This window comes from Vombatus ursinus, unplaced genomic scaffold (genome assembly GCF_900497805.2).
Source record: "Vombatus ursinus unplaced genomic scaffold, bare-nosed wombat genome assembly UNPS02014794.1, whole genome shotgun sequence".
In the NCBI taxonomy this organism is placed as follows: domain Eukaryota; kingdom Metazoa; phylum Chordata; class Mammalia; order Diprotodontia; family Vombatidae; genus Vombatus; species Vombatus ursinus.
This window is the reverse complement of record NW_020954572.1, coordinates 20,706,142-20,732,722: the sequence shown is the minus strand read 5'-3', so window position 1 is coordinate 20,732,722 and position 26,581 is coordinate 20,706,142. Positions and strand designations below refer to the sequence as shown.

At 46.1% G+C, this 26,581-nt stretch overlaps 1 protein-coding gene and 1 pseudogene across 4 annotated transcripts; one reads left to right on the top strand and one right to left on the bottom strand.

Moving 5' to 3' along the window:
• Positions 1-501: 501 nt before the first annotated feature.
• On the bottom strand, positions 502-26,581 carry RPAP1 (RNA polymerase II associated protein 1). 4 transcript variants are annotated; one of them, XM_027869954.1, is made up of 25 exons: positions 26,525-26,581; positions 16,530-16,795; positions 15,957-16,105; positions 15,587-15,679; positions 15,236-15,356; positions 13,378-13,599; positions 12,835-13,011; positions 11,702-11,817; positions 11,334-11,435; positions 11,038-11,139; positions 10,630-10,797; positions 10,107-10,280; positions 9,796-9,930; positions 9,529-9,699; positions 8,151-8,308; positions 6,919-7,089; positions 6,573-6,774; positions 6,020-6,129; positions 4,317-4,512; positions 3,946-4,098; positions 3,511-3,653; positions 2,607-3,363; positions 1,604-1,780; positions 1,156-1,215; positions 502-1,023 (listed from the first exon to the last, which is right to left on the bottom strand). In XM_027869954.1, the coding sequence occupies exons 2-25, from the start codon at positions 16,708-16,710 to the stop codon at positions 874-876; spliced, it is 4,188 nt and encodes a 1,395-aa protein (XP_027725755.1). In that variant the 5' UTR covers positions 16,711-16,795; positions 26,525-26,581; the 3' UTR covers positions 502-873. The 4 variants fall into 4 exon arrangements, with proteins under 4 accessions (XP_027725755.1, XP_027725757.1, XP_027725756.1 ...); XM_027869956.1 differs by having other exon boundaries at positions 13,378-13,545; XM_027869955.1 differs by having other exon boundaries at positions 26,520-26,558.
• LOC114048842 lies at positions 19,187-19,607 on the top strand (annotated as a pseudogene).

The window sequence follows — 26,581 nt, the reverse complement described above, 5'->3', positions numbered from 1 at the left end:
GGCCACATGTTCTTGCTCTCCTCATTCCAGATGTGGCCCAAGTAACCCCTTATCTTCCCTCCTGAGCAGTCCTTAACCTTCACTTGTATGATTCCTAATGTAGCCCAAATGCTGAGAAGCACAACTTATCCCTTATTGCTCATTACAACCTCCCACCACTTGCTTTTACTCATCCTTTGACCACCTTCCTAGAAACAAACAGGTCCTGATAAAGTATCCACTTGGAAAAGACATGGATAGAGATAAACAACAACGGGAAATCTAAAACAGAGGTATGGACAGCACTGTCCCCAAACCCAGACTCTACAGCACTTAATTATCAATAAAAAGTGGTCTGATCAGAGAATGCAGGGCCAGAGATGTGCCTGTCCAAGCACAGGTTCATCTGGCCGTGGCGGACAGAGCCAAGGGATCTGCAGCCATCCCTAACTCTGAAATGATGCTGCTGCACATCACGGGCACCAACGATCGCCATAAGAGGAAGTCATGTGGCCAGAAGAGTATAAAGGAAGAAACTATTTATTTCAGTGCATACACACAGCCACTGAACTATCAGACCCTGGTCTTAGAGGAGGTACAGCTTGGCCGGCCTACCCCTCACGGCTGCCCCAGCGCAGGGAACGCGGCTCAGTCATCCTCAGAAACAAGGATGTCTGAGACCCAGTAAGTGCATCAGTCCATCAGGCTCCCAGCAGAGCCTGAAGGAGGCCTCCTGCTCTTGTCTCTGCAGGACAAGTTTTTCTGTTGGACTGACTCTTGGAGATGATCCCATCTCTCTAGGACATCAAGGACATCTGTACACACTTAGGAAAGTGAATCCTTCTTGGGGTCCCCAGGAGAACATGGTCATCTGTCCATTTGCAGGCTGTGGCACTAAGACTCTGGCACCCCATCCTTGAGTAGTCCATTGGTTACATCCTGAAGGCGGTTTTGTCGCAAAGAAGGTAACTGAGGGTACAACTCAAAGCCCTCAGGCAGGGTCACATTGGGAAGCTTGTAGTAGAGAAGGTGCTGCTTGAGACACTGAGAAAAATGACAGAGACAGCCACGTGAGCAGGAGGAAACAACTACCCTCCTGGCCTGTTGCCTCCTAAAACCCTGCTCTCCCTCTGGGATGCTTCCTGGTTCTTTTGTCCCCACCTCTGCCTCACCCACCTCATTGGCCAGCAGCCATGTCTTCTGGAGCATCCACTTGCTGGTGGCTATCGCCATGTCCTAGAAGAATGAAGACACGGACAGAGCTGTGGAAGATCTCATTAGGATGCAGGAAAGGACATCTCCTCCCAACACCACCAAATACCAAATCCTTCTTTTTTAGGCAATTAGGGTTGAGTGACTTGCCCAGGGTCACACAGCTAGTAAGTGTCAAGTGTTTGGTCTGAGGCCAGATTTGAACTCAAGTCCTCCTGACTTCAGGGCCAGTGTTCTATCCACTGCAACACCCAGCTGCCCCCAAATCCTTCTTAACCACCTAGCACTGCTCTTCCCCTCTGGAGCTGGACCCCATGCCCTCCTCAAAGGATCTGGAGACTAAGTCATGGATAGCTAAGTCATCAGCTCCTTCCCCATCATAATGCCCTACTGAAATAAGGTTATAACCTACTGAGCTCTTTGGGTCCTGGGAGAAGATGAAGCTATTGACATGGGCCACAGCCACAGCATAGAGCACAGGACACCAGTGTGGGCATAAAGTACCCATCACCAGGGCCTGGAAATAAAGTTTCAGGAGCTCCAGGTTGTCTTCTGGGGGTGCTGTATAGTTTTCCAGGGCCACAGGCAACTGTAAGGGATAAAGAAGACACTGGGCAATGAAACTGGTTCTATGCAGCTGACCCCAATTCCCTCTCCTCTTCTGAAGGAAAGCACTTCAGGGCCAGGGGCAAGTACTCAGAACCAGGAAGCGAACTCTACTTCTGACAAGAAAACTGATAGCCACATGAAAGCCCAGCCACAGGGACTCTGGCTCTGACGTGGATTGAGACCATGGCTGGAGCTGGTGCTGCCTTACAGAGTGAGGACAGGCAGTTCTGAGAGATGCAGTGACAAATTCCTTCTGTACGCCACCAGCACAACACTCTTCCCCACAGAAATACTCCCATGCTCAGGAATGTACAGTTGGCTCCCTTGTTGCCTACAGGAGGGAGCAACGCAACCCAAGGCCCTTCAGAACCTGGCCCCCATTCTTTATTGTTCCCCAGCCTTGGAACTTAGTTCTGATCAGGCCAGGATCTTCAAGGTCCAGATCGAGCCCATGCTCCATAACCTCTAGACAAGGTTTCCCCAAAGTCTTGGTGTAGTTTTGTTTTTGTTTTAAAGCTTCAGTCGCTTAAGTCTGCACCAAGACTTTTGGGACACTTTGTATGAACCCTTCCTTGCCTACTGCAGCTTCCATTCATGTCTCTTACTCGGCAATCCCACAGCACTGATAGTCAGAACCATGTAATTCAGCAGCACTATTGGCCTTTTGTTGTCTACTGTGTTCAGGTGGACTATAAGCTCCTCATGGGCAGGACTGTGGGTTCTGTGCTTTCTGGGACCTACAATGTTCAAAAGGGCTCAAACATGAGAGGAGCTCAACAACTGTTGGTGACTGGTCAGTTGATTACCTGGAAAAGGGGCAATCCAAGGGCTCGAAGGGCTCCCACATGTTCCCCAAAAAGGGAAAGGCGTAAGGTGACACTGTATCGGCGCTGCAAGGGAAGAAGAACCAGTGTGCCAAAGAGACGGTCCCCGAAGGAGACGGCTTCAAAATGCTCGAGGAAGCTGGTGTAGAGGTCGGGGAAGGAGGCCAGGCCAGGCAAGGGACAGTCCAGCTTCAGGAGAGACAGTGCCTGGGGCTGGCAAAGCTGGGCAAGCAGGGCCATGACGTAGCGCTGGATGGGGGCCTCACGAAACAGGTCACTGTCCATCAGGAATATACACATAAGCCTTGCCAGGCGGGCGGCAGGAGGTATCACCTGGAGGCTGGAAGGGCGCCAGCTCTCTAGGACCAGCACCCACTGCAGGGCATGAGTGGCTATGCCCAAGGAGCTGGGGGGTAGGGCCTTAGAGACAGGGCCAGAAGCCTGGTGGTAGAGGTGAATGAGAGGGAGGAAGGGCCAGTCCGCAGGCAGCAGTGGCTCCTTTGGCACGGGGAGTAGCAACGAAGGAATGTGAAGGGGTTCTCCCTGGTACAGGGCCTGGGAATGCAGCAGGGCAGGGCAGGGCAGTGTGCAATGTGCCAGGTAGCAGCCCCGAATGCCTGGCAGGTCCTGACATGCTTCTGCCAGTAGGGACCCTCGTCCTGATCCAGGCCTCTGGCTGCTGCCCAGGTTTAGCTTGTCAGAAAAGTCAGCCGCCTCAGGCCCTCCTGAAGCTCCTTCCCTGCAGCACGATGAAACAAGGAGAGAAGATTAGGGTAGCAAACAGCCCCCACCATCCCTGAGATACAACCCAAAGAGGCACAGCTTCCTCAAGGCTCCCCAACTCCACCCCCCAGTCATGCTCCTCCTCAGCAAGCCCCAGACTTACGGGAGAAATTCTGGCTGAAAGACAGAGCCCAACAACAGCTCATGGGCCAGGTACTCACTGCCTGGCAGCAGGTGACTCATGAGTGTCAGTGCCACAGTGTGATAGAGAATGGCATCTGGGGTTGGATCTGGCCTGAGCCCAGCCTGCAGAGCAGAAGACACAAGGAAGGCTGGGAAGTAAGAGCGGAAGCAGAGAGGGGCAAGGCCGATACAAACTTGGGGGTTTGGTTTCATACTCGACAGAGGACAGGGAAAAGGTTTGACTGCATTGGAGCAAGGTAGAGAGAAGGATTCTGATAGGGCTGGGGAAGGGGAAAGCTAGCAAGAGGAACCAATGTAAACAGCAAAGTGAGTGGAGGTAGCAGGAAGGTTAAAATCACAGGTGAGATGAAGGTAAGAAAGGGGAAAGAACAAGGGGGGAAAAACCTAGACCTACCGTTCTCTGTGCCAGGGTGAGCACCAGGTATTGGAGGTGGTATTCATGTCTCAGAGCCCATGCCAAGAATGGAGTGAGTCGCGGGGCACGAGAGGGTGCTCCACAATGAAGCAGGTAATCTTGGAGCCCTGGGGCAGCCAACACTGAAGCAAGCTGTGGAAGGAACGTGCTCAACCTCTGGGACCCAGCTTTTATGCCTTCCCAAGGCTTCCTGGTATGCACCACTCCCTTCCGTCTAATCCCAAGAGAGGGCAAGACAGAACGGAAATCTATCTTACTTGCCCACTTGCCCTCTTCTTTCTCCCTTACTTTCATCTACTGAGCTCGAGATCCAAACCCCCATCCAGAAAACTCATTGTCCAAGGACTTACCTGGCCACAGAGCCCCTTGTGAATTCGGGCCAGGGTGTTGAGAAGAGAGAGGAGGGAGGTAAGGAAAGGGAAGGCTGAAGATGATCCAGCCAGACTGAGTGGGGGACAGCCTCCCCCACAACCCAGGGAGACAAGGCTAGGGATGGACTCTGGAGCTGAGGCACAGGACAGAGGATTGCAGAGCAGGGAGCAGCGCCTGCCAACAGCAGAACAAAGACCCGAATCAGACTCCCTAAAAGCACTCCACATGACGGTTGTCCCTGGAAGTTCTATCTGGACCTACTCCTCTCTCTCTTGTCTCTCCTCTGGTGACCTATCAGCTTCCATATACGCACATGACTCTCAATTCTACATCCTCGGGCTAACTACTCTCCTGAACTCTGGTCCAGGATAACCAAACGCTTGTTGGACATCCCCTGGAGACATGCTGCAGGCATCTCAAAACTTCCCAGGTCCAAAAGGAAACTGATTCCTCTTCATCCTTCCAAGCACACCCTCCCGCAGAGTTCCCTTTTTCCATGGAGGCCACCACCAATCTCTCACTTCCCAACTTGTGATTCATTCTTCATTGTCCTCCCTCCCACATCCCACACTGAACCCGTCACCAAGACGTGCTCATGTTGCCTTTGCAGCTTCCCCCACATTCACCCCCTTTTCACGCACACTTCCCCTCACCACCGGTCACCCGGGCAATTATTGCAACAGCTTCCCAACTCTTCTTCCTGATTCCAGTTTCTCCCCTCTCTAATGCATCCTTCATACAACTACCCAAAAAGCCTTCCTCAGGCCCAGATGTGATCGCATTACTCTCCTGATTCAGAAATCCTCAGCAGTTCCCAATGCTTCTCCCAAAAGGCTTTTAAAGGCCTTCCCTAGGCTAGCTACTATCTTACCAACCAATTCCACATTATTCCCGTTTCACAATATTCTCTATATTAAAAGTAACCTGAACTGTCCCCCAAACTAGACAGTCTTTCTCCTGCCTATGTTTCTGTTCAGGCTTTGTCCCTCATACTTGGAAAGTACTTTCTCCTCCCCATCTCTGCCTTCAGAATCCTTCTCTTCCAGGCTCAGCTCAGATGCCACCTTTATACAATCCTTCCCCCACCCAAATGTTAATATTCTCTTCTCCCTCTTCTAATGACCTTTTCTCTACTTATCCATATACCTATCCCACTCCTCCAGCAGAATGCAAGCTCTTTGAGAGCAGAGACTCATGTTTTTGGTGTTGTATTCCCAGCACCTAGCACGGCACCTTGATGAATGTGTGTATAAACGCACTGAACTGAAAAAAGGCAGGGATGAGAGAAGACAGGGTTTTGTTTTATTTTTTCCTGGCATCTTCCCTTGAAAAGAAATGGATATGGGACCAAGGCTGAAGCAGGAGCTTCTGTGAAGGAAGGCCATTCCTTCTAGGACTTGTGGCTAAGATCTACTGGGGGGCCATATGGGCTCTGCTGAGACACACAAGGGCCTACAGTCCAGGCCTGCCCCCCAAAGCACACCCAGCTCCCCAGAGTAGGAGCTCTTCAGGCAGTATCTGGGGACATAGTGAATATGCAGCCACGTTGCATATGTCTATGCTCAGACTTCTTCCCAGAAGATCTCAGCACTCAAAGGCTGTACTGTCCTCAAAGGCAGGACAAGTGAGACAAGTGAAAGATACCATGTGGGAGATGGGGCCTTGCTTCAGGCAATTATACCTGAGTGAATCCCATAGGCCCTGAAAGGTAGACTGACTCAGCAGGGGCAATACCAACTCCTCTGAAAGTCGCTCCACATCCTGAAGACATTCTCCAGGGCACAGCTTTGGCTGGAAGGAACCAAGAAATACTAAAATTAGCTGAACAGAGAGGAAGTCATCAACCCTGCTGGAAAGGCTGGTGTCCTAAGTTCCTTCTTCACCCTCAATTCTACACCCTTAGCCTCCTGGATTGGTTGGTTGGTTGGTTGAAGAGGACAGGAATCAACCCTAGTCTACCAACAGAATAAAATAAAGTAGGGAGGAGTTCCAGGCTTTTCACCCTGAGAATGAAATATCCAGGGGCCTCTCTTGGCCCCAGGCCCCAAACATTCATAGTCCATGACAGCTAAACAGTTAGAAAATTGAAAAGATGACCCTGGTCTTCCAGGTATACCCAACATGCTCCTTTGAAGTTCACTAGGCATAGGGGAGACAGAAAGAGGTAAGAGGGGGGAAAAAAAGGTGAACTACTCACAGGTGGGACATGGAGTTCAGTACAAGTAGGGGCTCACCTGATGACTCCAGGCCTGATAGTGGGCTGCTAGGTAGAGCAGGCAGGCAGTGGGCAGTGGGACCAGGGCCCTCCAAGTGTCAGGCTGGGGCAGCTCCTTCAGGACTTGTCGAAGAATTGGTTCTATGAGAGGACGGAGCCCAGACACTTGCACCCAAGTGATTGAGGGAGAGACAGGCGACAGGTTGGACTCAGCAGGGTTACTGTAAGGACAAAAGAAACAGGTGCAAAGTGAAGGCTTACAGTTCCCTTCTTCTATCTCTACCCAAGTGCTCCAGGAATCTAGAAGTATTGGAGGGAAGCAGGTAGGACCCACCCCTGGAGCAGGCTCACAGGTGCAGACTCACGTGCTGGCTGGGGCATGGAGTTCTGTGTTGCTGCTGCCTGATATCTGGGTCAAGCGGGTGAGCAAGGTGATTAAGGCTGAGATTCGATGCATGGCCAGTCGGCTGTGGGGCCGGACGCTCAACTCCTGGGGTAGTGCCTGAAGGGCCCGAATCAGCACTGGGTAGAGTTCTCTGGTAAAGAAAGAAGGGGAGAAGACACCATCCAGTATTTATCAAATGCCTATTGTATGAAGGGCCCTGTGCTTAGTTCTGGAAACACGAACCGGCAAAAGACCCAACATTTGCCGTCAAAAGGCTTGCTACCCAGCTGGAAGGACATGAGGTGTAATCACTCCAGTACCGATCAAACACCAAGTGAGTGGTACAGAGTAAGCTCTGCAGAAATTCCAGGGAGCGGAGGAGGGACAGGAAGGAAGACTTCAGGAAGGAGATGGGTCTTAAGCTGGTCCTGAAGAAGGTCAAGAATTAACTGGATAGAAGCAGAGGGACCACATCCCTCAGGTTGTACACATCTTTCCCAAGGCTTCCCTTCAACTCGACTTGACAAACAGGTATTCAGCACTTTTTACATGCAAATAAAAAAGGTGTCATGCCTTCGCACTGGGATAGTGCACCCACAGACTGTGTGCAGGGGTGTGCAGGGGTGTGTAGGGGGAGCCCAAAGCAGGATCTCCACAGTGCAGAGTGCACTGGTTTTGGAGTCAGGAGACCTGGTCCAAATGCTCGCTCTGCTGGGGGACTAGAGGAAGTCATTTCACTTCTCTGGGACTCCCTTTTCTCACCTGCAAAAGAGGGACAAACTAACAATAATAGTTAGCTAGCATTTATAGAGTGCTTTAAGGTGCACTACGCACTTTACAAAGATTATCTCTTGATCCTCACAACAGTCCTGCAAGGTAGTACTGTTATTATCCCCATTTTACAGGTGGGGAAACTAAGTCAAAAGGAAGTGAAGTGACTTGCCTAGGGTAGGTGTCTAAGGCTGGATTTTAACTCAGGTCTTCCTATCCACTGCATTACCCAGCCAATCTCTTCAGTCTTCTCCAGCTCTAATTTCCATGATCCCTGCCATACATATGCAAATAGCTTCCCCAAATCTTACTCACACCCTCCAGATAATACCTGAGCATGGGATAGACAGAGAAACTGGCTGGGGTCCCCAGTATTCATTCCAGACCTGTATGGGAACAGCCAAAGAAGATGTTCCCTGCCTGAAGCAGAATATTTCTCACCTGTAAAGATCTCCACCCTGGCCATAGGTAGCAGCTACTGCCCAGAGCCTAAAGGACTCAGTGTTCAGTTGCTCAGCCTCCTGGATGGGCATGGCCAATTCCTGGGGGGCCTCAGACACAAAGCGACACAGACGACTTCGAAGATCAAAGCCACTCATCTAGGAATAGCACCCAGAGACCGGAAGACAGATCAGAACTCCAATTCTTCCATTGGGATATCAGGGATAACACACCCCTTCTACTCAGAGGGAGTGGTTCAAAAAGGGCAAAAAGCTTAATTTCCATAGCAGGGCCTTGACCTTTCCTTTCTCCATTCTGATGTGACATTTCAGGTGTAAGGGGCAAAGATTAATTCATTCATTCACTCATTCACATTTTTAGGGCTATATATGCACTCTATAGGGCTACATAAGCACTATATATGGGGAGCATAAAGATCTATGCAAAGGAGTCCAGTAGCAGGAGAAGGGTATTGGCAGGACTTGATCTAGACAAAAGTTTTTAGCTCCAGGTGAGAGATGAATATATATTTATATGTGCCTGACTCAACCGCAAAGAAATGAAAACAAAATAGACGACTATCAGCTGGGAGATGGCTAAATGAAGTGTGGTACGTGAATGTTACTGTGCTGTAAGAAATGATGTGTGTGATGAATACGGAGATGCATAGAAAGATCTGCATAAACTAATGAAGAGTGAAGTAAGCAGAGCCAAGAAAACAACATACACAGTGACTACAACAACGTAAATGGAAAGAACACACCAAAAATTCAAAAGTGAACACAACAAAATTATAGATATTAAGCAGGATTTGAAGAGATAAGAGAGGACAATCCCAAACAAGTCCACAGGTGTTAGACATTGCACCTTTTGGACCTTTTTCAATGTATTGATCAATTGTGCTGATAAAAAAAAAATTTGTCATACAGGATGGCTTCTGGGAGGAGGAGGAAGAGGAGGAGGAAGGATACTGGGGATAACTCTGATGACTGAAAAAACAGAAGACATCAGTAAAAACTTATTTAAAAAAATAAGAAGTGCCTGCTCCCTTCTGGTCTAGGGGAGCACCAATGGTCTTCCCATAAGCAGCCTCTTACATCTAATGTAGTTAGAGTGAAACACACCTGAATTCTGACAATCACAAGATGGGTGGGCCTGAGAAAAGCTTTCAAATCTACTCAATATGGTTCCTACTCAGTGGATCTTTTCAAGTTTTACAGGAGGAAGAGAGAGAGTGTAGGATCTGAGCCCTGGTTTAAATGACAGGGACGACTCTTACATTTTAATTGTTACACTCAGATGGGCTTTCTCAATCTTGTTTTTCAGTGACCCATTCTCTGCTGTCTATTCCTAGTTTTGGCCTTCATGTCTTGCTTACCAAGCGGGCAGAAATATTCCTTCCAGCTGATGCCAGGACACGGAGCAGCTTCATAGCAGCAGCACAGGGCATGCCATGTAGTCGCGAAACTGGTCCTTCTCCCACAGGTGACCAGCTTGAGGGCAAGAACTCTCGAACCAGGGTGTCTATTAGCCGAGGGCACTCTAGGACCTAGAGGAGGCAGGACCAAGACACTGGGAATCAAGGTACAGATTCTGATTACATCCCTCCCCCATCTACACCCCCCCCACCCCTGCTTTTCATTACCTTTGTGGCTGACTCTAGAGAGTGCCGTGCCACTCGGATCAGGACAGCAAGAATGTCCTGGACCACAGTGGGTGAAGGGTAGGTCACCTCAAGTAGATATCGAAGTCTAGGCAGCAGCTGAGTAGCCAGGAGACCCTTGGTGGGGTCAAAGGAGACAGAAATACTGACAAAAACAGTAATTCAAGGAAGCCAAAGCTTCCTAAGTGCTAGGGACATCCATTTCCTCCTCAGCCCTTTTCTGATGCATGCACCCCTACAGCCTCAGGTCTACTGTTGGCACAGACACCAATCTGGCTCCCAGTCATCCATACCTTGATAACATCACGTCGGGCCAGATCTGGTGGGGGCTGGGTCTCTTGGGGGTTCTTCTTTCTTGCTTTTTCTGCGGGGGTTTCTTCATCCTCCTCCTCTTCTTCTTCTTGGCATGGCATCAAGGGAAATACAGCTGCTCCTTGATACCAGGAGAAGGTGCTGTCCAGGAGTTCCTGCCAGAAGAGGAAATGTATGAAGATGAGAGTAGTCCTTCTAATCTGGACTCCAGAGCAAGGCTACTGTCCTGTGCTTCCCGGGGACATCTAAACTCAGTGACTATTGTGTACAGGACTACTTACAAAGAAAGGGAAGGACAAGGCAGGGAACCTGGAATGAGGCAAATCCATTATGGAAAGAGTTCTGTCCCGCTGACATGATGGAGGGGTTCAACCCATCTCTTCAGCCCAACGACCACAAGAGAAGGGAACATGTGTATCTCCGTGCTACCCTCCACCTATATCTGACTCTTTCCTTTGCATCTCCTCTAAGTGAGGAGGAAGTGTTTCTATAACCAAAGGTTACCTCGTCTCCAGGGGCCACCAATAGAGCCCGTAGTGCCCACACAGCAGCTGCAATAACACTGTCCACACTGTCATCCAATGAAAAACGCAGCAGGAAGAGGAAACCAGCATCCAATAGGAGGCGCAGGACACTGTCTGTCAGCTGACCCCCAAATTCACCTGCCTGGGCCTGGAAAAGGTTGGGAAGGAGAGGAGAATTCTCAGAGAAGACAATGACCTCAACAGGTCTTCAGTCTTTCTATTCGGCACCCTGCGCCCTGGTCCCTGCTCCCCTCATTTCTCATGCTAACTCACATGAAGGAATTTTTCTGAATTAGTGAGATAGGATAAAAAGAGGCAGGACACTAGAGAGAGAAAAGAACTGAGAGAGAGAGGAAGTAGCAGGGGGAGGGAGAGAAGGCTCACTCACTTTAGAGATGATTCGGGCCAACACCTGCAGGGCCAGTGCTCTCTGCTGGGAGATCTGGCTACGGGCCAGATGGAATATCTCTTGAAGGGAGTATCCTGCTCTCTGGAAGGAGATGAATTGATAAAACTGATACTCAGGCCCAGCCTGGGGCTTCTTGGCATCCCCGGCTCCATGATGGCAAAGAACCAGAGGGTGCTTCCCCTACACTATCAATGTTAAAAACCCTTGGCAAGGCTCCCCCAGGCACACCACCAGCATAGCTCCCATGACTCCATATCCCTGGGCCCAGGCTTCACCTCTGCCTCCTCGCCATGATGATGCAGGCCCAGATGAGTGGGCAGGTCAGCATCAGGGGCCAGCAGCTCTCCCTGGAGACTGAAACGTGCCTGCTGCATTCCCTGATCCAAAGAAAGAAAGAAAGGGTTGTGGCCCGAGGTGCCAGCATCCTCCTCCTCCTCACACCTAATACACTGTAATCCTCCACCTTCATCTTCTCAGTAAGTCAGGAATCAAACTCCTCTTCCAGGCTAGAGGTCCAAGCCAGGGAGGTGACAGAAGAGACAAGAAATTTGTTTCCAGCCAAGAAGAAGCAGAAATTGTCACTATATGTCCCCCCTATTTAGTCTTACCTTCTTGAGAAATCTCTTGGGCCCTCCCTCCTCACCTCCTGGGTTTTCTGCCGCCGGAGTGGGGGCAGATCCTGAGTCCACTGAAGCTTTTCCAACTCCACGGCATCCATGTGAAGCCACTCCTTGTGAGGGGTCACAGGCAATTCTGGAGCTGGGGAGGAGCAAAGGGTTAGATCATCTCTTTAAGGTACTGGGGGCCAGACTCCAAGGTTTTCACCTTACTAGAGGGGATTGAATCAAAAGTTGGAAAGTACTACACCCAGCCCCAACTAAGACACAGACAACTCCTGTCAGCCAATGGTCTCACTCATCTGAAGTCCCTGAGACTGCCTCATGGGAGAGCAGCACTTCTTGCTGAACCCACTCTAAAGAGATCTAGCAACCCTTTGAGAAGAAGAGGAATTTAAAAAAAAAAAAAGAAGTGGAGGAATAAAATGGTGCTTGGAGAAGCATGGCTGTCATTCTCCCCATGCCCACTGATCTAAGTTCCTGCCCAGGAGCCAGAATACAATATGGACACCATGTGTGTATTGGGGTTAGGGGAAAGGAAGACATTGTACATTATAGGAGCAGGATAGTCACTCCCCTCCTCCACCCCCAAACCCACAGAGACATAATCTCTGTCTTCTCTCCATCCCTCAATCTCCTGCCAGTCCTGCCCAGCTGCCCTTGGGCTGTGCTAGGGGCAGGAGGTTCCCAGCGCCAGTAATTAGGTTTGTTCTTTTGTTAATTACTAATGAAATCATCCTGTTCCTGGAAAATGATTGCTCCCATTGGCCCCTCTGCTTCTGGTCTAGCATACATGCACAGATCCAAGTCAGGCTCATGATGGCAACATCCTTTCCCCACCCCCACCAAAAGCAAGGGCAGAAGGGACCCCAGGGGTGGAACCAGTCCAGGCATCCAGCTCTAACGGGGATTAAAGACATCCCAAAAGATCGGATTCCTGGTCAGTGTCCTGGCTCTTATGCTGTGGTGATTCTTCTCGAGACACTAGAGCAGATAAAGTAGGAGAGACGCAGCAGGAGGCAAAGTGAAGAGGACACGCACACCTACTAAGCACATTCTGCGGTGGGGCTGGGGCTGGCCACCCAGGACGGGCATGTTTTCTCTTTGCCCTTCTAACAGGTCTGGGATATGGGGTGCTCTTTCCCTTACTCCTCCAAACCTGAGGTGGCCAGCTCTGGCTGTGTCCACTTGTACCCACTGGGAGGTGGCGGCCCCACTGGCTCCTCTTCGGGGGTCTTGTGAACAACAGTTCCCGACTTCTCTTCTTCCATACTTTCAACTCCCGCCTGACCAGCAGGGCTACGCCGCGACTTCAGGAAAGCAATCAAGCCGGGATCTGGGAGGCACAGGGAAGGGCAGGCAGGGAGAATGGAGAGACCACACATCTCTGACTGACTTCTAGATGACATGGTCTCTTGTGTTTCTACCCATGAGCGCTGAGAATAAAATAATTCTCCACACAGCAGCAGCCCTAGCCTTCTTATATTATGTGGGCTCCCTGCTCTTTCCCCATTCAGCCACCAATCCCACACAGCTCATTAACAGGGACAAAGAGAAGGGCTTTATGGAAGAAGTCATCTTTAGGAGGATGAACATCCCTCTCACTTCCTCCCAACTAATCAATGTGACCAGTCTTTCAACATTACGAAAGCTGAGTTCCCAGGAGAGCTCCAGCTGAGAGGGCCCTGATCCATCCCCCTACCGAGCTGGGCAAGCAGCCTCTGTTGCTCCTGAAGGATCTCTTCTGGGCCCAAGGCATGCAGCTTTGCCAAGTTCTCCTCATGGATGGTCTGGATCTCACGCCTGGCATCCTGACTCTGGAGGCCCTCTCCAGTGATGAGCTGGGGCCCCTGGGAACTCTTGCCAGTCTCTGGAACACACGAGCCCTCCACCCTAAGTCCTAGTGCCTTAGATGTCAGGGATCCTGAAAAAGGTTGACGGTTCAATTCAATTCAATAAGCATTTATTAAGCACCTACTGTGTGCCAGACACTGTACTAGGCAATGGGGCTGCAAGGACAAAAATAAGAACAACTCCTACCTTCAAAAAAGCTTGCATTCTGCTAGGAGGAAACAACATGTAAACTACTAAGTAAATATAAAATAAACACAAATTAATCTGGGTGAAGGGACAGATAAGAAATGACAACCAAAATGTCCTCTGCAAGAGATGGCATCTGACCTGAGTCTAGAAAGGGGATCAGGGGTTCTGAGACGCCTCAAAGAGGAGGGGTAGCGTTATCACACTGCCCTTAGGCCCACCCACTTCTGTGAAACCGTCAGATCCTCACACTCACTCAGTAGCTACTTCTCTCCCTCTCACCCCTGACATGTCTCATTAGACACAGGGTTTCCTAGAGGCTGGGACCACAGAATGGCTGCTTTATATACAGTGCATGAAAAGGTGCTTAAAAAGCATCTCCTAGACACTCTTTCCATGGATCCTGACAATAACCCAGTGAGGTAAGTACTCGAGACAGCATTAGGCCCAACTCACAGATGAGGAACCAAGAACTTTAGCGATGCCTGAGGTCACAAAGGCGTCAGTGCCATAGGCAGGATTTCAACCCAGGTCTCTGCCACCTCAAAGTACAGTACACATTTCTTTCTTTAAAAAATTATTAATTGATGCCTTTTGACTTAACATCCTATTTATTTTTGAATCTTCACCTGTCTTTCAAGGGGTACAAGCTGCAGCAAGCCTTGCCTTGTGGCAAAGATTTAAACAGAAAAGAAAAACAGTTCAGGAAATCCAACAACAATGCCAACTGTGTCTGATGGTAATGCACTGTTTCCTGCCCATCTTCTGAGCCACTCTGCATCAGCACCATCCACAGCACTCGGTTTCATCTTATTGTGTTTACATTGGCATAATCGGCTTACTTCACTTTCCATCAGCTCATTTTGTCTTTCCACGTCCAGCTCCCCTTTCGCTCTGCCACACTGGCTGGCTCTCAGCTCAACCTGTTTCTGGAGGTTTCTCCTCCACACCTTATGGGCTGAAATCTGACCCCAGACTGTTACCAGCAGTTTGAGAGATGAAGGAAGGAATCCTTCGCTCACATCACTGTCACTACAATTTTGGAAAGAGGTTCACTTATTACCTTAGACTTCTCCAATAGCCAGATAATTTCTTGCCTTTTCTCTTTTAGGACGCAATATTGAACCCATGTTCAGAGTTATTATCTCCCTTGTGCATGGGAGTTTAAGCAGGGACAGGGAGACAATTCCTTACTGAGATCCAACCCCAGTCCCAGGGCTGTTTTTCTGACCTGGGCAGGGTCACCCTTCCTTAAGTAGCCTGGTGGCTCTCTGTTCCCAGTACACACCACATTTGTGTCAACTTAGCACAGAAACCTGATCTGCTGTAGCCCTACTAGAGCTCAGAACTCCCAAATTCAAGCGATCCATCCACCTCAGACACCATCGTAGTAAGGATTACAGGCATATGCCACAATGGCTGGTCCCAAAGCCCGCTCCAAATGGGAAGAGAAAAGAGTATAGCCACAAATATATCCCGGAAAGTTCTCATTCTAAAGAGCCTCATAGATGAAAACTCACCTTCCTGTTGGCCCTGGGTAGGTATGGACATCTCCATCGGTGTGCTGTTTGCCTCAGCCTTCCTCCTTTTTGCAATCTCCTGGGCAAAAATGCTTCTCTTTCCAGATGTTGCTGTTTTCCCCTGGGGAGCAGGGAAAAAAAGCTAGGCTAATAGTGGCTACCATGCTTCCACTAAGGTGTCTCTAGGACAAAGTATAAGAAGCTGTACTCAGCCTAGGAGGACCACAACTATAGCCCTTGGGGAAGGCAGGGCAGTCTAAAGAAATGGCTTCCTAGCCGAGCTTCCCACAGAGGTTCAACCATCTCCCTTACCTGTTCCTACCATCTGCCTGGGATCCCATCTTTGTTTACCTGGGTGCCTTTCTGTGAGCGATGGAAAACACAGGGGAAAGCCACTCCACTGGGAAGAGGCATGGTCACAGCCATTGCACTGGTATCACGTTCCTGGGGAAGCAAAACAAAATCTACTAAAGAGGTAAAGACTCCACTGGTGATCTCTAATCCCACTGAAAAGCAGGACCACAGATGAGAAGCAAATCCTCACCCTTCACCCTTGCAAATAGAGTGGTGCCTACCCTGTATTCTGCCTGGCAGGAGAAAAAAATATAGACTTCTTAAAATGGTTCTCCCTCCCTTCCTGTAACAAGGAGAACTAGAGAACTTCTAGCACTGCCCCCAGTCCAGATTCTTTTTTCCCAACAAAGGCAGGGGCAAGACGCACAATAATTTTGGTGAAGACAGCTGTGATATGCTGGTCATGCTGATCTAGCCTGTCCTCAGGGTCTTGGTCCTCAGACAGCGTGAAGCGTGGACTAGGCCTGGCCTTCTTTGGAGGAGCAGGGACTAGAGTGGGGGGTAAATCTGGAAGCTCTGACAAGACAAAAAACAAACAAACATAAGGACCCCCAGCCCTTCCCAAGAAATCAGGGCTGAGAGAAGATTATGATGCAAATTAGCAAACTAAGAGTTCAGAGCAAGAAAAGGGACAGTTGTCTACAGTAGGCAGAGGCACTGTGGGACCCGGAAGGAAAGAGTTATAGTAACAGATGATGTGGTGAGTCTGATGGAAGGGGGTAAGAGGAGAGGAAAGGAAAGGAGAAAAAGAGACAGGGGAGAGACGGGGGGGAAGAGAAGAAAGGGAGAGAACAGAGTGGAAGAGACGAGAAGAGAAGAGAAGAGAAGAGAAGAGAAGAGAAGAGAAGAGAAGAGAAGAGTAAATATTCAGGAAACAGAGGCCCAAAGGACGAACGCTGACCCCATCCCTCCACTCCATCCCTGTGACGTGACAACTTACTGTCTAATGTTACCACATCCCGCTGATCCTGCAGAACAGGCGGGTCCTCATCAACATATCTGTCCTTCTTGTTTACCTTCTTTGCTATTCGTACAGCTGGGGTAGCCCCTGAAGAAAGGAACTGATTCTGGAATCGCAACAAGTCCGCTTCGGACTCTCCTGGCTTTGGTCTCGACAGCATTTTGTCACTGGGGAGTCCTCCCCACTGAGATCTGTTCCAGACTAGGGGGTTCTCTTATTCCCCTCCGGGAGCCACACAAGAGTCCCTGTGAGGATTTCAGCACAATGGATATAATTTAGCTGGCTTCCTTGAGGTCTACTTCACTTGACCCTTGCTTCTCTGCATGCTGCTTTGGGCACACTGCCCCCACATGGGTCTGTGTCAGCTAAATCCATCCTGTGTCACTTTCTTTTCACTCCATTCTACTATGCTTGTACATTTATACAGGACTTGTTAGTGTGCAAAGTGTTTCCTCCCTAAGAAACTGTGACACAGCTAATAGATGTCTTATTCCCATTTCCTAAAGCCTCAAGGTCTTGCCCATGGCTGTGGGGCTACTTCTCACTGGAGTTTGGCCTTGGACCCTTCTGCTCTTTTATGTTTGTTATGTCATTTTAAGTTATGTTACTTTGCCTTTGTCATCATTCAACAAGTATTTACTGAACCCCTCATGTCCTCAGAACTGTGCTAACTACTATGAGGATTATAAGAAAAACATAAGCCACAGTTTCTGTGCTTAAGGAGTTGAAAATCTGAAAAGATAAAACTAATATACATAAAACAACTGGAGAACAATTGTATGGTGGTGAATAGGAGTGTAACAGGTAAAATGACCATATTTTCCAAAACCAAAAAATTGGGACATAGAACCTGACAAAGGATCTTCCTCTTACAGAGCCTCACTAAAAGTACACATTCTTTTCAGAATTAGGTCTGTCCTGGAAAATCCAGGGCATGTGGCTGCTAAAGATAGAAATTCAAAGAAGGAAGAGATCAGAGCAGGTTCAGAGCAGAAGGTGCTTCTTGGAGGAGACAAGTGAGGCAATGAAGGATCATCGAAGGGAATACTAGAGAAAGGATTTTGTAATTTCTGTGCAGATGATAATAATAATAGCTAACATTTATATAGCACTTACTATGTGCCAGGCACTGTGCTGTGCTTTACAATCTCTCGATCCTCACAAAAACCTTTTCAAAGATGACTTTCAAATCTAAACACAGTTGTAATCTCTCTCCTGATTCTCCAATTTCCCATCACTTATTGCTTGTTAGACACCTCCTACTGGATGTCCCACAGACACCTCAAACCAATGTGTTCAAAATGGAACTTCCAATTTTGTTATTTCATTGAGGGTGCTGCCACCCTTTCAGTCATATGGATTCGCAAACCTCTGTGTCACCTCCTCTATATTCCCCTCTAGGTCTGATTTCATGATACTGCTCTTTTTCCAACTCTCCTATCTGTCTTATCTTACCACGCCTCGGTAGTCTCCTTTGTTGGCTCTCCATGCACACAATGCTCATTAATAGTGAGCATCCCCAATTTGGAACTACGTAAAAAGGGTTATAAAACTGTGCCCATCCTTTGACCCAGCAATACCACTACTAGGTCTGTATCTCAAAGAGATCATAAAAAAGGGAAAAGGACCCACATGTACAAAAATATTTATTGCAGCTCTTTTTGTGGTGGCAAAGAATTAGAAATTGAGGGTATACTCATCAATTGGGGAATGGCTCAACAAATTGTGGTATATGAATGTAATGGAATAGTATTGTGCTATAAGAAATAATGAGCAGGCAGATTTTAGAAAAACCTGGAAAGACTTACATGAACTGATGCTGAGTGAAGTCAGCAGAACCAGATGAACACTGTACACAGTAATAGCAACATTGTTCTGTTTAATCTATGTCTGACTTAATTTGACTCATTAAACTATGATTAGGTTAGCTCTTCTCAGCAATACAATGATCTAAGACAACTCCAAAAGACATGATAGAAAATGCTATCCACATTCATGGAAAGAACTATGGAGTCTGAATGCAGATTGAAGCATACTATTTTCACCTTTTTTTTTGTTTTTCTTGGTTTTTCCTTTTTGTTCTGATATTTCTTTCACAACATGCCTAATGTGGAAATATATTTACATGATTGTACATGTATAATCTATATCAGATTACTTACCATCTTGGGGAGGAAGGATGGGAAGGAGGAAGGGAGAAAAAATTTGAAACTCAAAATCTTATAAAAAATGAATGTTGAAAACTATCTTTACATGTAATTGGGAAAAAAATAAAATACTATTTACCAAAAAAAAGTGGTAAGCATCCCCAAAGCTCTTTTTGCCCCATACTTTCTCACTTATATTATCAGTTCCCATGGATCCAATCTTTATATAGATGACCCCCAGATCTACATATCCAACCCTAGTCTTTCTCCTGAACTATAATCTCATATCACCACCTCCTTTTAGACATCTTGAAATGGATATCTAAACATCCCAAACTCAACATGTTCAAAACCAAATTTATCTTTTCCTCAAACTCTCCTTTCTTCTGAACTTTCTTATAACTGTCAAGAGTACCACCCATCTGACTCATTCATGAGACAAGCAAAGCTATGGATGAGACCCTGAGGATGAATTTCAGATCAGACAAGATGGTTGGACCATCTCGAAGGATTATTGAGGAAACCCAGTGTTTGTTGGCAGAACCAGTTCCTGGGATAAAAGACGAACCAGATAAAAGCAACCTACATTATTTTCATGTGGTTCTGCAGGCCCACAGGATTCCTCCTTTGAGGAAGGGACTTTTAAATCTGAACTATTTCTTCCAAAATATCCAATGGCAGCTCCTAAAGTATATTTCATGACAAAAATTTATCACTCTAATGTAAACAAGTTGGGAAGAATATGTTTAGATATATTGAAAGACAAATGATCTCTAACCTTGCAGATCTGTACAGGGCTGCTCTCAATCCAGAAGATCCATTAGCAAATAATGCAGCAGAGCAATGGAAGAGCAAAGAAGCCCAAGCCACAGAAATAGCCACTAGGACACATGCCATGAAAAATATTTAAATTCAATCTCAGCATCAAGTGTGCATCACTTCTCCTGTTCAGTCAAGACCTTTTCCTTTTTTGTTTGCATTTAATGGACAGTCTAGGAAACGTTTTACAGAACAAAAACACAGACCATCTTCAGTCCTTTGGTGATTAAATGCACTTAAGCAAATCTATGTCTTGTCTGGATTCACTGTTGTAACACATGAGGAGAGTATCATCTGGATTATTGTGAAATTATTTAAAAACTGTGACACAGTTCTGCCTTTATTCATTTCTTCCACCATGATATAAGTATAAGCATTGTGAATGAACGGAGTTGTCAGTTAACTTCCGTGTGTCATTTTTTTCTTCCAGTTTTGTGGGTTCCTTTTCCCTTTTTATGGTGATGCTAACTGCACTGGTTAAAGCAACTAACCAGTTGCACTTCAGAATCTGCCCTCTAGCCAAGTCTAACTCCTTAGATGCTATAGATGGATAAGTTTGGTGATGTGAACAAAAAAAGGGAACATTAAATATCATAGTCCTTATTAATATCCTGATTCTGCTGTCAAGTGTAGAAACCTCCCTTCAGGAAAAGTTTGTGACCATTTTGTATAGCTTGTCTGGAAACTTCTGTAAATCCTGTATTTTAGTAACATATTTTTTGTTATTTAAAAAAAAAAAGAGATACCCCCAGTTACTCAGGCTTTCACAATTGGGGTCATCCTCACCTCCTTACTCCACAATTACCCCACATATCTACTGCCTGATCTTGTCATTTCTCCCTTTACAACATCTCACACAGACGTAACATTTCCTCTATTCACACAGCTACCACTCTAGTTCAGGCCATAATTGTCTTACACCTGAACTACTGCAATAGCCTTCTGGGGGGCATCTCTTAGCCTCAAGACTCCAATCCATCTTCCACTCAGCTGCTAAAGGGAATTTCCTAAAATGCAGGTGTGACCACATTACCCCCACAATCAATAAATTCCACTGGCTCCCTATTGCCTCCAGGATCAAATACAAAGTCCTTTGTTTGGCACTGAAAGTTCTTTGTAACTGTTCCTTTCCGACTTTTCCAGTTTTTTTATACTTTATTCCCCTCCATGCACTCTACAATCTATGTACACTGACCTGCTTGTTGTTCCTTGCACATACTGGTTTGGTTCTAAAACACCTCAAAATAAAACAAAAAATCTCTCACCTATCTTCTATCTGCTCCCACAACTACTAACCTAATTTAGGCCCTCATCACTTCTTGCCTGGATTATTATAAAACTCTTTCCCATTACCAATATATCCTTTACACAGTTGTCAAAATATCTTCTTTTAACACTTTTTTTTTTTTGCTAAGGCAATTGGGGTTAAGTGACTCACCCAGGGTCACACAGCTAGTAAGTGTTATGTGTCTGAGGCCGAATTTGAACTCAGGTCCTCCTGATTCCAAGGCCAGAGCTCTTATCTACTGTGCCACCTTGCTACCCCCAAAATATCTTCTTAAATAAAGCATTTGCTTGACCATGTCAGTGATATTCTCAATAATTTTCAGTGGTTCTTATTACTTTTAGAATAAACTACAAACTCCCTGATTGGTATTTAAAATCTTTCACAATCATGCTTCAACCAGCTTATGTAACATTACGTCACTTTACATACTCTATGTTTCAATCATACTGGACTTACTTTTACCTGAACTTAGTATGCAGTTCTCCTACTTCAATGCCATTGATTAGTGTATTATAAAACTTGGCCTGATGCTCTTGAGACCACCATGACAGTCTCTCCTTAAGGAAGGCTGTATGCTTACAGAATACACTCATGGAAAAATACTGACAATAACATTTTTTCGAAGGTTGGTACAGCTATGTCCTTCAAAAATATTTCATCTACCACCAGCTTGTTTTTCTCCCTGATAATCCCTCAAAATAATATTTTGTCTACTACCAGTTTGTTTTTTCTCCCTAATAACAAACCTTCCAAAATAATATTTTGCCTTGATCCCAAGAGGGCCACCCAAAATCAGAGTATAAGAACCTCACTCCTGCTGGAGCACCACCTCCCTTCCAGCAGGAACATACCTTCCTGCTGAACACCCACCTCCTGCTCAATAGACCCATGTCTATAGGCTTCCTAATGGAAAGGTGCTGTTACATGAGTTATGCTCTATGTTAATGTGTATATGTGTTATGTGTGGGTATCGTTTTCCTCTCTTCCCTTTCCCCTTTTCCCCACTGCTTGTGATAAAGCTTTGCACTGGACTGACTCCCACCGTTATCATATGCTATTCTCAGCACCTGAACTCATTAAAGGGTTGTTTCCCCCCCATGTCTCTGCCTGGCCCATGGGCCTTTCCTTAGACATAAACTGAGTATCCAGACAAGGACTTACCCTACTGACAGCAGCACCTACACTGGGAGAGGAGGGGCACAAAGAACCCAATGATAGAAAGCAAGGGTCAATAGGGGAGTCCTACATTTTCCCAGAAGGGACTCCCTTATGCTAGAGGACTGCCACAAAACAAGGTGCCTTCTACATCTCTACCTCTCCAGCTTCTCTAGAAGCTAGTATCTCTAGCTTCATTCAAGGCTCACATCATGTGCTACCGCCTACCCCCAGTTATTAGTGCCTTTTCTCCCCTCAAATTATCATCTATGTATTTATACATGTTGTATTCTGCTGTAGACTGTTTTTCTTCTTGACTTTGCACCCCCAGCAACTAATCCAGTACTTTGCACATAGTTGGCACTTAACACACCTTGGATTGAACTGGATACAGAATGAACAAAGGTATACAAACAGGACTCAGCATGGCTAATTTATAAGCAATAGTGAGGAGACTTGCCTTACTAGAGTAGATGTATAATTGGGAAGGATTTAGGAAAGACTGTTGGATAAGTAGGATGGAGGGTATAGGAAATTTAGAAAGCCAGGCAGAGGAGACTAAAGCTCTTTTTCACAATGCCTAATTCTTGTTAATTCTGTTCTCCATAAAACTGAAGCCAGAACTAGAAACAACCTAAAAAAATTTTTAAAGGGGGGAAAAATACCAAAACAAGTTCAGGGGGTGAGAGAAAAAAAGGTTTTACGATCAAAGAGCATGGAAGATTATAAGCAGTATTGCCTCATAAAGCAAAGAAAACAGTGGGGATTAAAATCATTTTAAAGAAAGCTTTCTAAGAGACAAAATCAAGCAGTTATTCAGGGGAATTTAAGGACAAAAATGAAGGAGGACAACAAACAAAATAAAAATGGAAAAGAACTGCAAAGATTTTTATAACAAACTTTTCTGTTTGTTATAAAGGATATTAGGGACCAGTATAGCTACCAGAGTCAGACTCTAACATCATAGTCTCAGAGGAGTTTAGAGAGGAGGTAGAAATAGCACTGAAGGGGAACAAAGCCGAGAAAACCAGCTGAATCTGACCAAGTGCTCATAAAGGAGAGCTGCACTGAAGGTGACACCATTGTGAGGGCACTGATAAAATCACAAGGTGTCTGAAGGAGAAGATACCAACGGTGTGGGAAAAAACCTTGTTAATAAGGAAAAAAAAAAAAAAGAGAGAGAATATTGACAGCCATGAACCTATTTGTCCTACTTTCCCTTCTATATAAAATTTTTATGAGAATCATCTTCACACACATTGAAGACATATTCAATAAGGATATTAACCGGGAACAGGCTTTCACAAGTGACAGACCACATCTTTACCATGACACAACTGCCCAAAAGATCCAGGGAATACAAGATCCCACTGCTCTGAATGCTTGTTATTTAAAAAGCATTTGATTCAGTAGAACAAAGTGCTACCCTTTACTCTCATCCCCCAAAATTGTTTTGGGATTTTTGTCCCTTTTAAAAAGCTTTTCAGGTTGTTTCCATTTCTGGCTTTGTTTTAGGAGAAGAAAATTAATAAGGATAGGGCATTTTGGAAAAAGAGTTCTATTCTCCTTTGCCTGGCCTTCAAAATGGATGAGTTCTCTTCCCACCCATACAACAAAATCATTTAAAATTTCTTAAAAGATATAACAATAGAGACAACGATGTTCAATAACTCTCTAATCATTAGTATATTAATAACAGGGAGATTATGAAAGCCAAAGGTATGATGAAAAAGGTCTAGCACAGAACCCAGGGCAAAGAACAGTGAGGTTTTCTCCAGCAGGGGTTGTTAACTTGGGGGTCTGTGAGAGATATATACACAATATATACATATATGTGTGTGTATATATGTGTGTAGATAGATATCTATCTATCTACACACACATACACACACTGTATTTCAGTATAATTGATTTCCTTTGTCATCTTATGTATTTGATTTTATGTACTTAAAAACATTTTCCTGAGAAGGGGTCCATAGGTTTCACCAGACTGCCAAAGGTGTCCATGAAACAAAAAAAATTTAAGAAACCTGTGTTCTAGAGGTTCCTGTTTTTACGCTGGTTGCATCAAGCTCCAGAACAATGCAGAGCCCCCTGCAAGAGAGACACTAAAAAGTGCCTGGTCTGACCATCTAGAAAGGACTTCAAAACCAGAATTCTTTCCACTACAACAACATGCTTCTAGGAGAAAAATGGGGGTAGGGGGTAGGCGAAGGTTGGGAGGACAGGTAATTAGCAACAAATTTCACAAGGCCTTAAATGCCAGAAAAAAAGTTTGACTGCTCTGATCTATCCACTTGGTCCAAAATATATAGAGTCTGGGATTCTAAATTCTTATTTGGTAGGGATCATGTCTTTTTAGGGCTTGTATTTTGTAAAGCAGCTTGCACAGTGTAAGCATTAAATGAATATTTATAGATTAACTGAACAAAACACCCACAGGTAGGTAGGCTGCTTACTTCAGAAAAGGCAGGCATTCCAAGCTGGTCCTACATAAGTGGGAAAAAAGGCACTGTTTCCTATTATATAACTGCATGGTACCATGAAAAGAACCCCTACTTTCCAGTCATCTTCATACCATGCCTCCTTGCCTCTGACCTGGCTCTCCAATGTGCACCATGGGGCCCTTTCAATCTTGATTGGTTAAAGTTCTCCGTAGCTACGAAGACTCATAATGCTTCTGCTCACTGGATATCTTCATAGAATGCTGCTTGGTGGATACCCTTTCTTCCCCTCCACTTCCCCTTACAATTAACATTCCACGTCAATCAATTCCAAGGGTCCTCTCCGTCAGCCCTATGACCCCCCTAACCAAAACAACCATAAAGGCCACAACGCTCAGATTAGAATACAAGCAACTTGGGGGTAGGGTCTTTCTCTTTGTATTTGTATCCCCAGCAGCTAATGGGCCCAGTGGATAGATGCTGGGCCTGGAGTCAAGAAGACCTGAGTTCAAATCCAGCCTCAGACACACTCACTAGCTGCATGACCCTGGGCAAGTCTCTGTTTGCCTCAGTTTCTTCATCTGTAAGATAAGCTGGAGAAGGAAATGGCAAACCAATATCTTTGCCAAGAAAATGCCAAATGACTTTTACCAAGAGTCAGACACGAATGAACCAATACAGAAACAACAAAACCCCCAGGATTTTGCACAGTGCCTGCCACACTGTAAACACAACCAATTTTTATTGTTGGGACAAAACTACAAACGCAAATACAAAAATATATACTACAACAACAACAAAAACCCAAGTGCTGGCAAGTCTTGGGTGTATCCTCCCCCATAAAAGTACAAATCTAACTTGGGAAATTTAAATCAGAAGAGAGGTTAAATCTTGAAGGGACAATAGAGACCACACCCTTACTCCATTCTGCTGAGAAACTCAGACCAGGGACTAGACTAGACCAAGATCACATGGCTTATAAATGCCAGAGCCAAGACTTGACTCTCACCCCAGTAATCCAATACCCATTACACTACACTGCAATAACATAAGCTATTTTCCTTAATTTTCAAAGGAGCTAAGTGATCAGATATTGAGTTCCAGCTGCTTTAATAGAGACTGTCCAGACAGCACTTTGCAAATTACAAGCTGCCCACACATTCGAACTCTAAGATTTGGCTCAAGATAACTTCAGAATAAAAAGAATTATAATCTACTCCTTAAGTTGGAGACTTTCACTTTTTTTATATTTATCTTTACATCTAGCCCAATACCAGCACACGGTAGACTCAGAACAGGCAGGTGGAGCAGTAAAATGTTAGGTCTTTAGTCAAAAGATTTTCTTTGACTTCAGACACTAACTAAGCTACATGATCCAGGGCAAGTCACTTAACTTGTCTGCCTCAGATTCGTCAGCTGTAAAACGGGGATAATAGCAGGGCCAGATGAGGTTAATATTTGTAAAGCACTTAGCACAGTACCTGGCACAAAATGAGACGTTAATAAATAGTTCTTCTTAATCAATGTTTGTTGATTGGGTGTTAGAAATCGTTTTTCTTTGTTTTTATGGACCGACGATTGATCGTTCTGTTTCTGTATGTACTGTCAGTCGTTCAACAAATATTTATGAAGCGTTTCCTATGTGGCAGGCACTATGCCAAGTGCTGGGAAAGCAAAAAAAAAAAAAAAAAAAAAAGACAAAAACACAGTCCCTGCCCTACAGTAGAGGACACGCATGTAGTAGGCGCTCACTAAATGCTTGCTGAATTGAACTGGGGCTTTCAGTGTAGACCAGAGAACTCAAATGGAAATAACAGAATTAATGCAAGTCCCACGGGGTGGAAGAAGAACAGAACGCCACCAGCCGCTGGGGCGAGCTCCCAGGCCTGGACTTCTCCTTCCCCCCAGAGCCCGGGATATCTCCGCTGGCTCTCCACGCACCCCGGGCGAAAAAAGCGCTCTCACTCCCCACTCTCCCACGCGGACCCGCGGGTCTCCCAAAGAGAAGGCGCCAGTATCGGGCAAATAAACCAGGAAGTGGATGCCCAGCTCTGCACCCGGGCCGGGGACCATGGCTGAAGTTCCACCCGGTAAAAAGACCGCTTGAGATGCCCACCTAACCTGCTTTAAGGCCCCTTGGGTGCCGCCATCTTGCCCCGCAGTACCAATCACTTCCGC

What these genes read in the sequence shown, in the direction of transcription:
- RPAP1 (XM_027869954.1), bottom strand. Translation starts at nt 16,710, where the DNA reads ATGCTGTCGAGACCAAAGCCAGGAGAGTCCGAAGCGGACTTGTTGCGA. An exon ending in GGATGTGGTAACATTAGACA is followed by an intron (nt 16,106 to 16,529) that starts GTAAGTTGTCAC and finishes TTGTCTTGTCAG; the next exon opens with AGCTTCCAGATTTACCCCCC. An exon ending in ATCAGGCCTGGAGTCATCAG is followed by an intron (nt 6,130 to 6,572) that starts GTGAGCCCCTAC and finishes GGTTCCTTCCAG; the next exon opens with CCAAAGCTGTGCCCTGGAGA.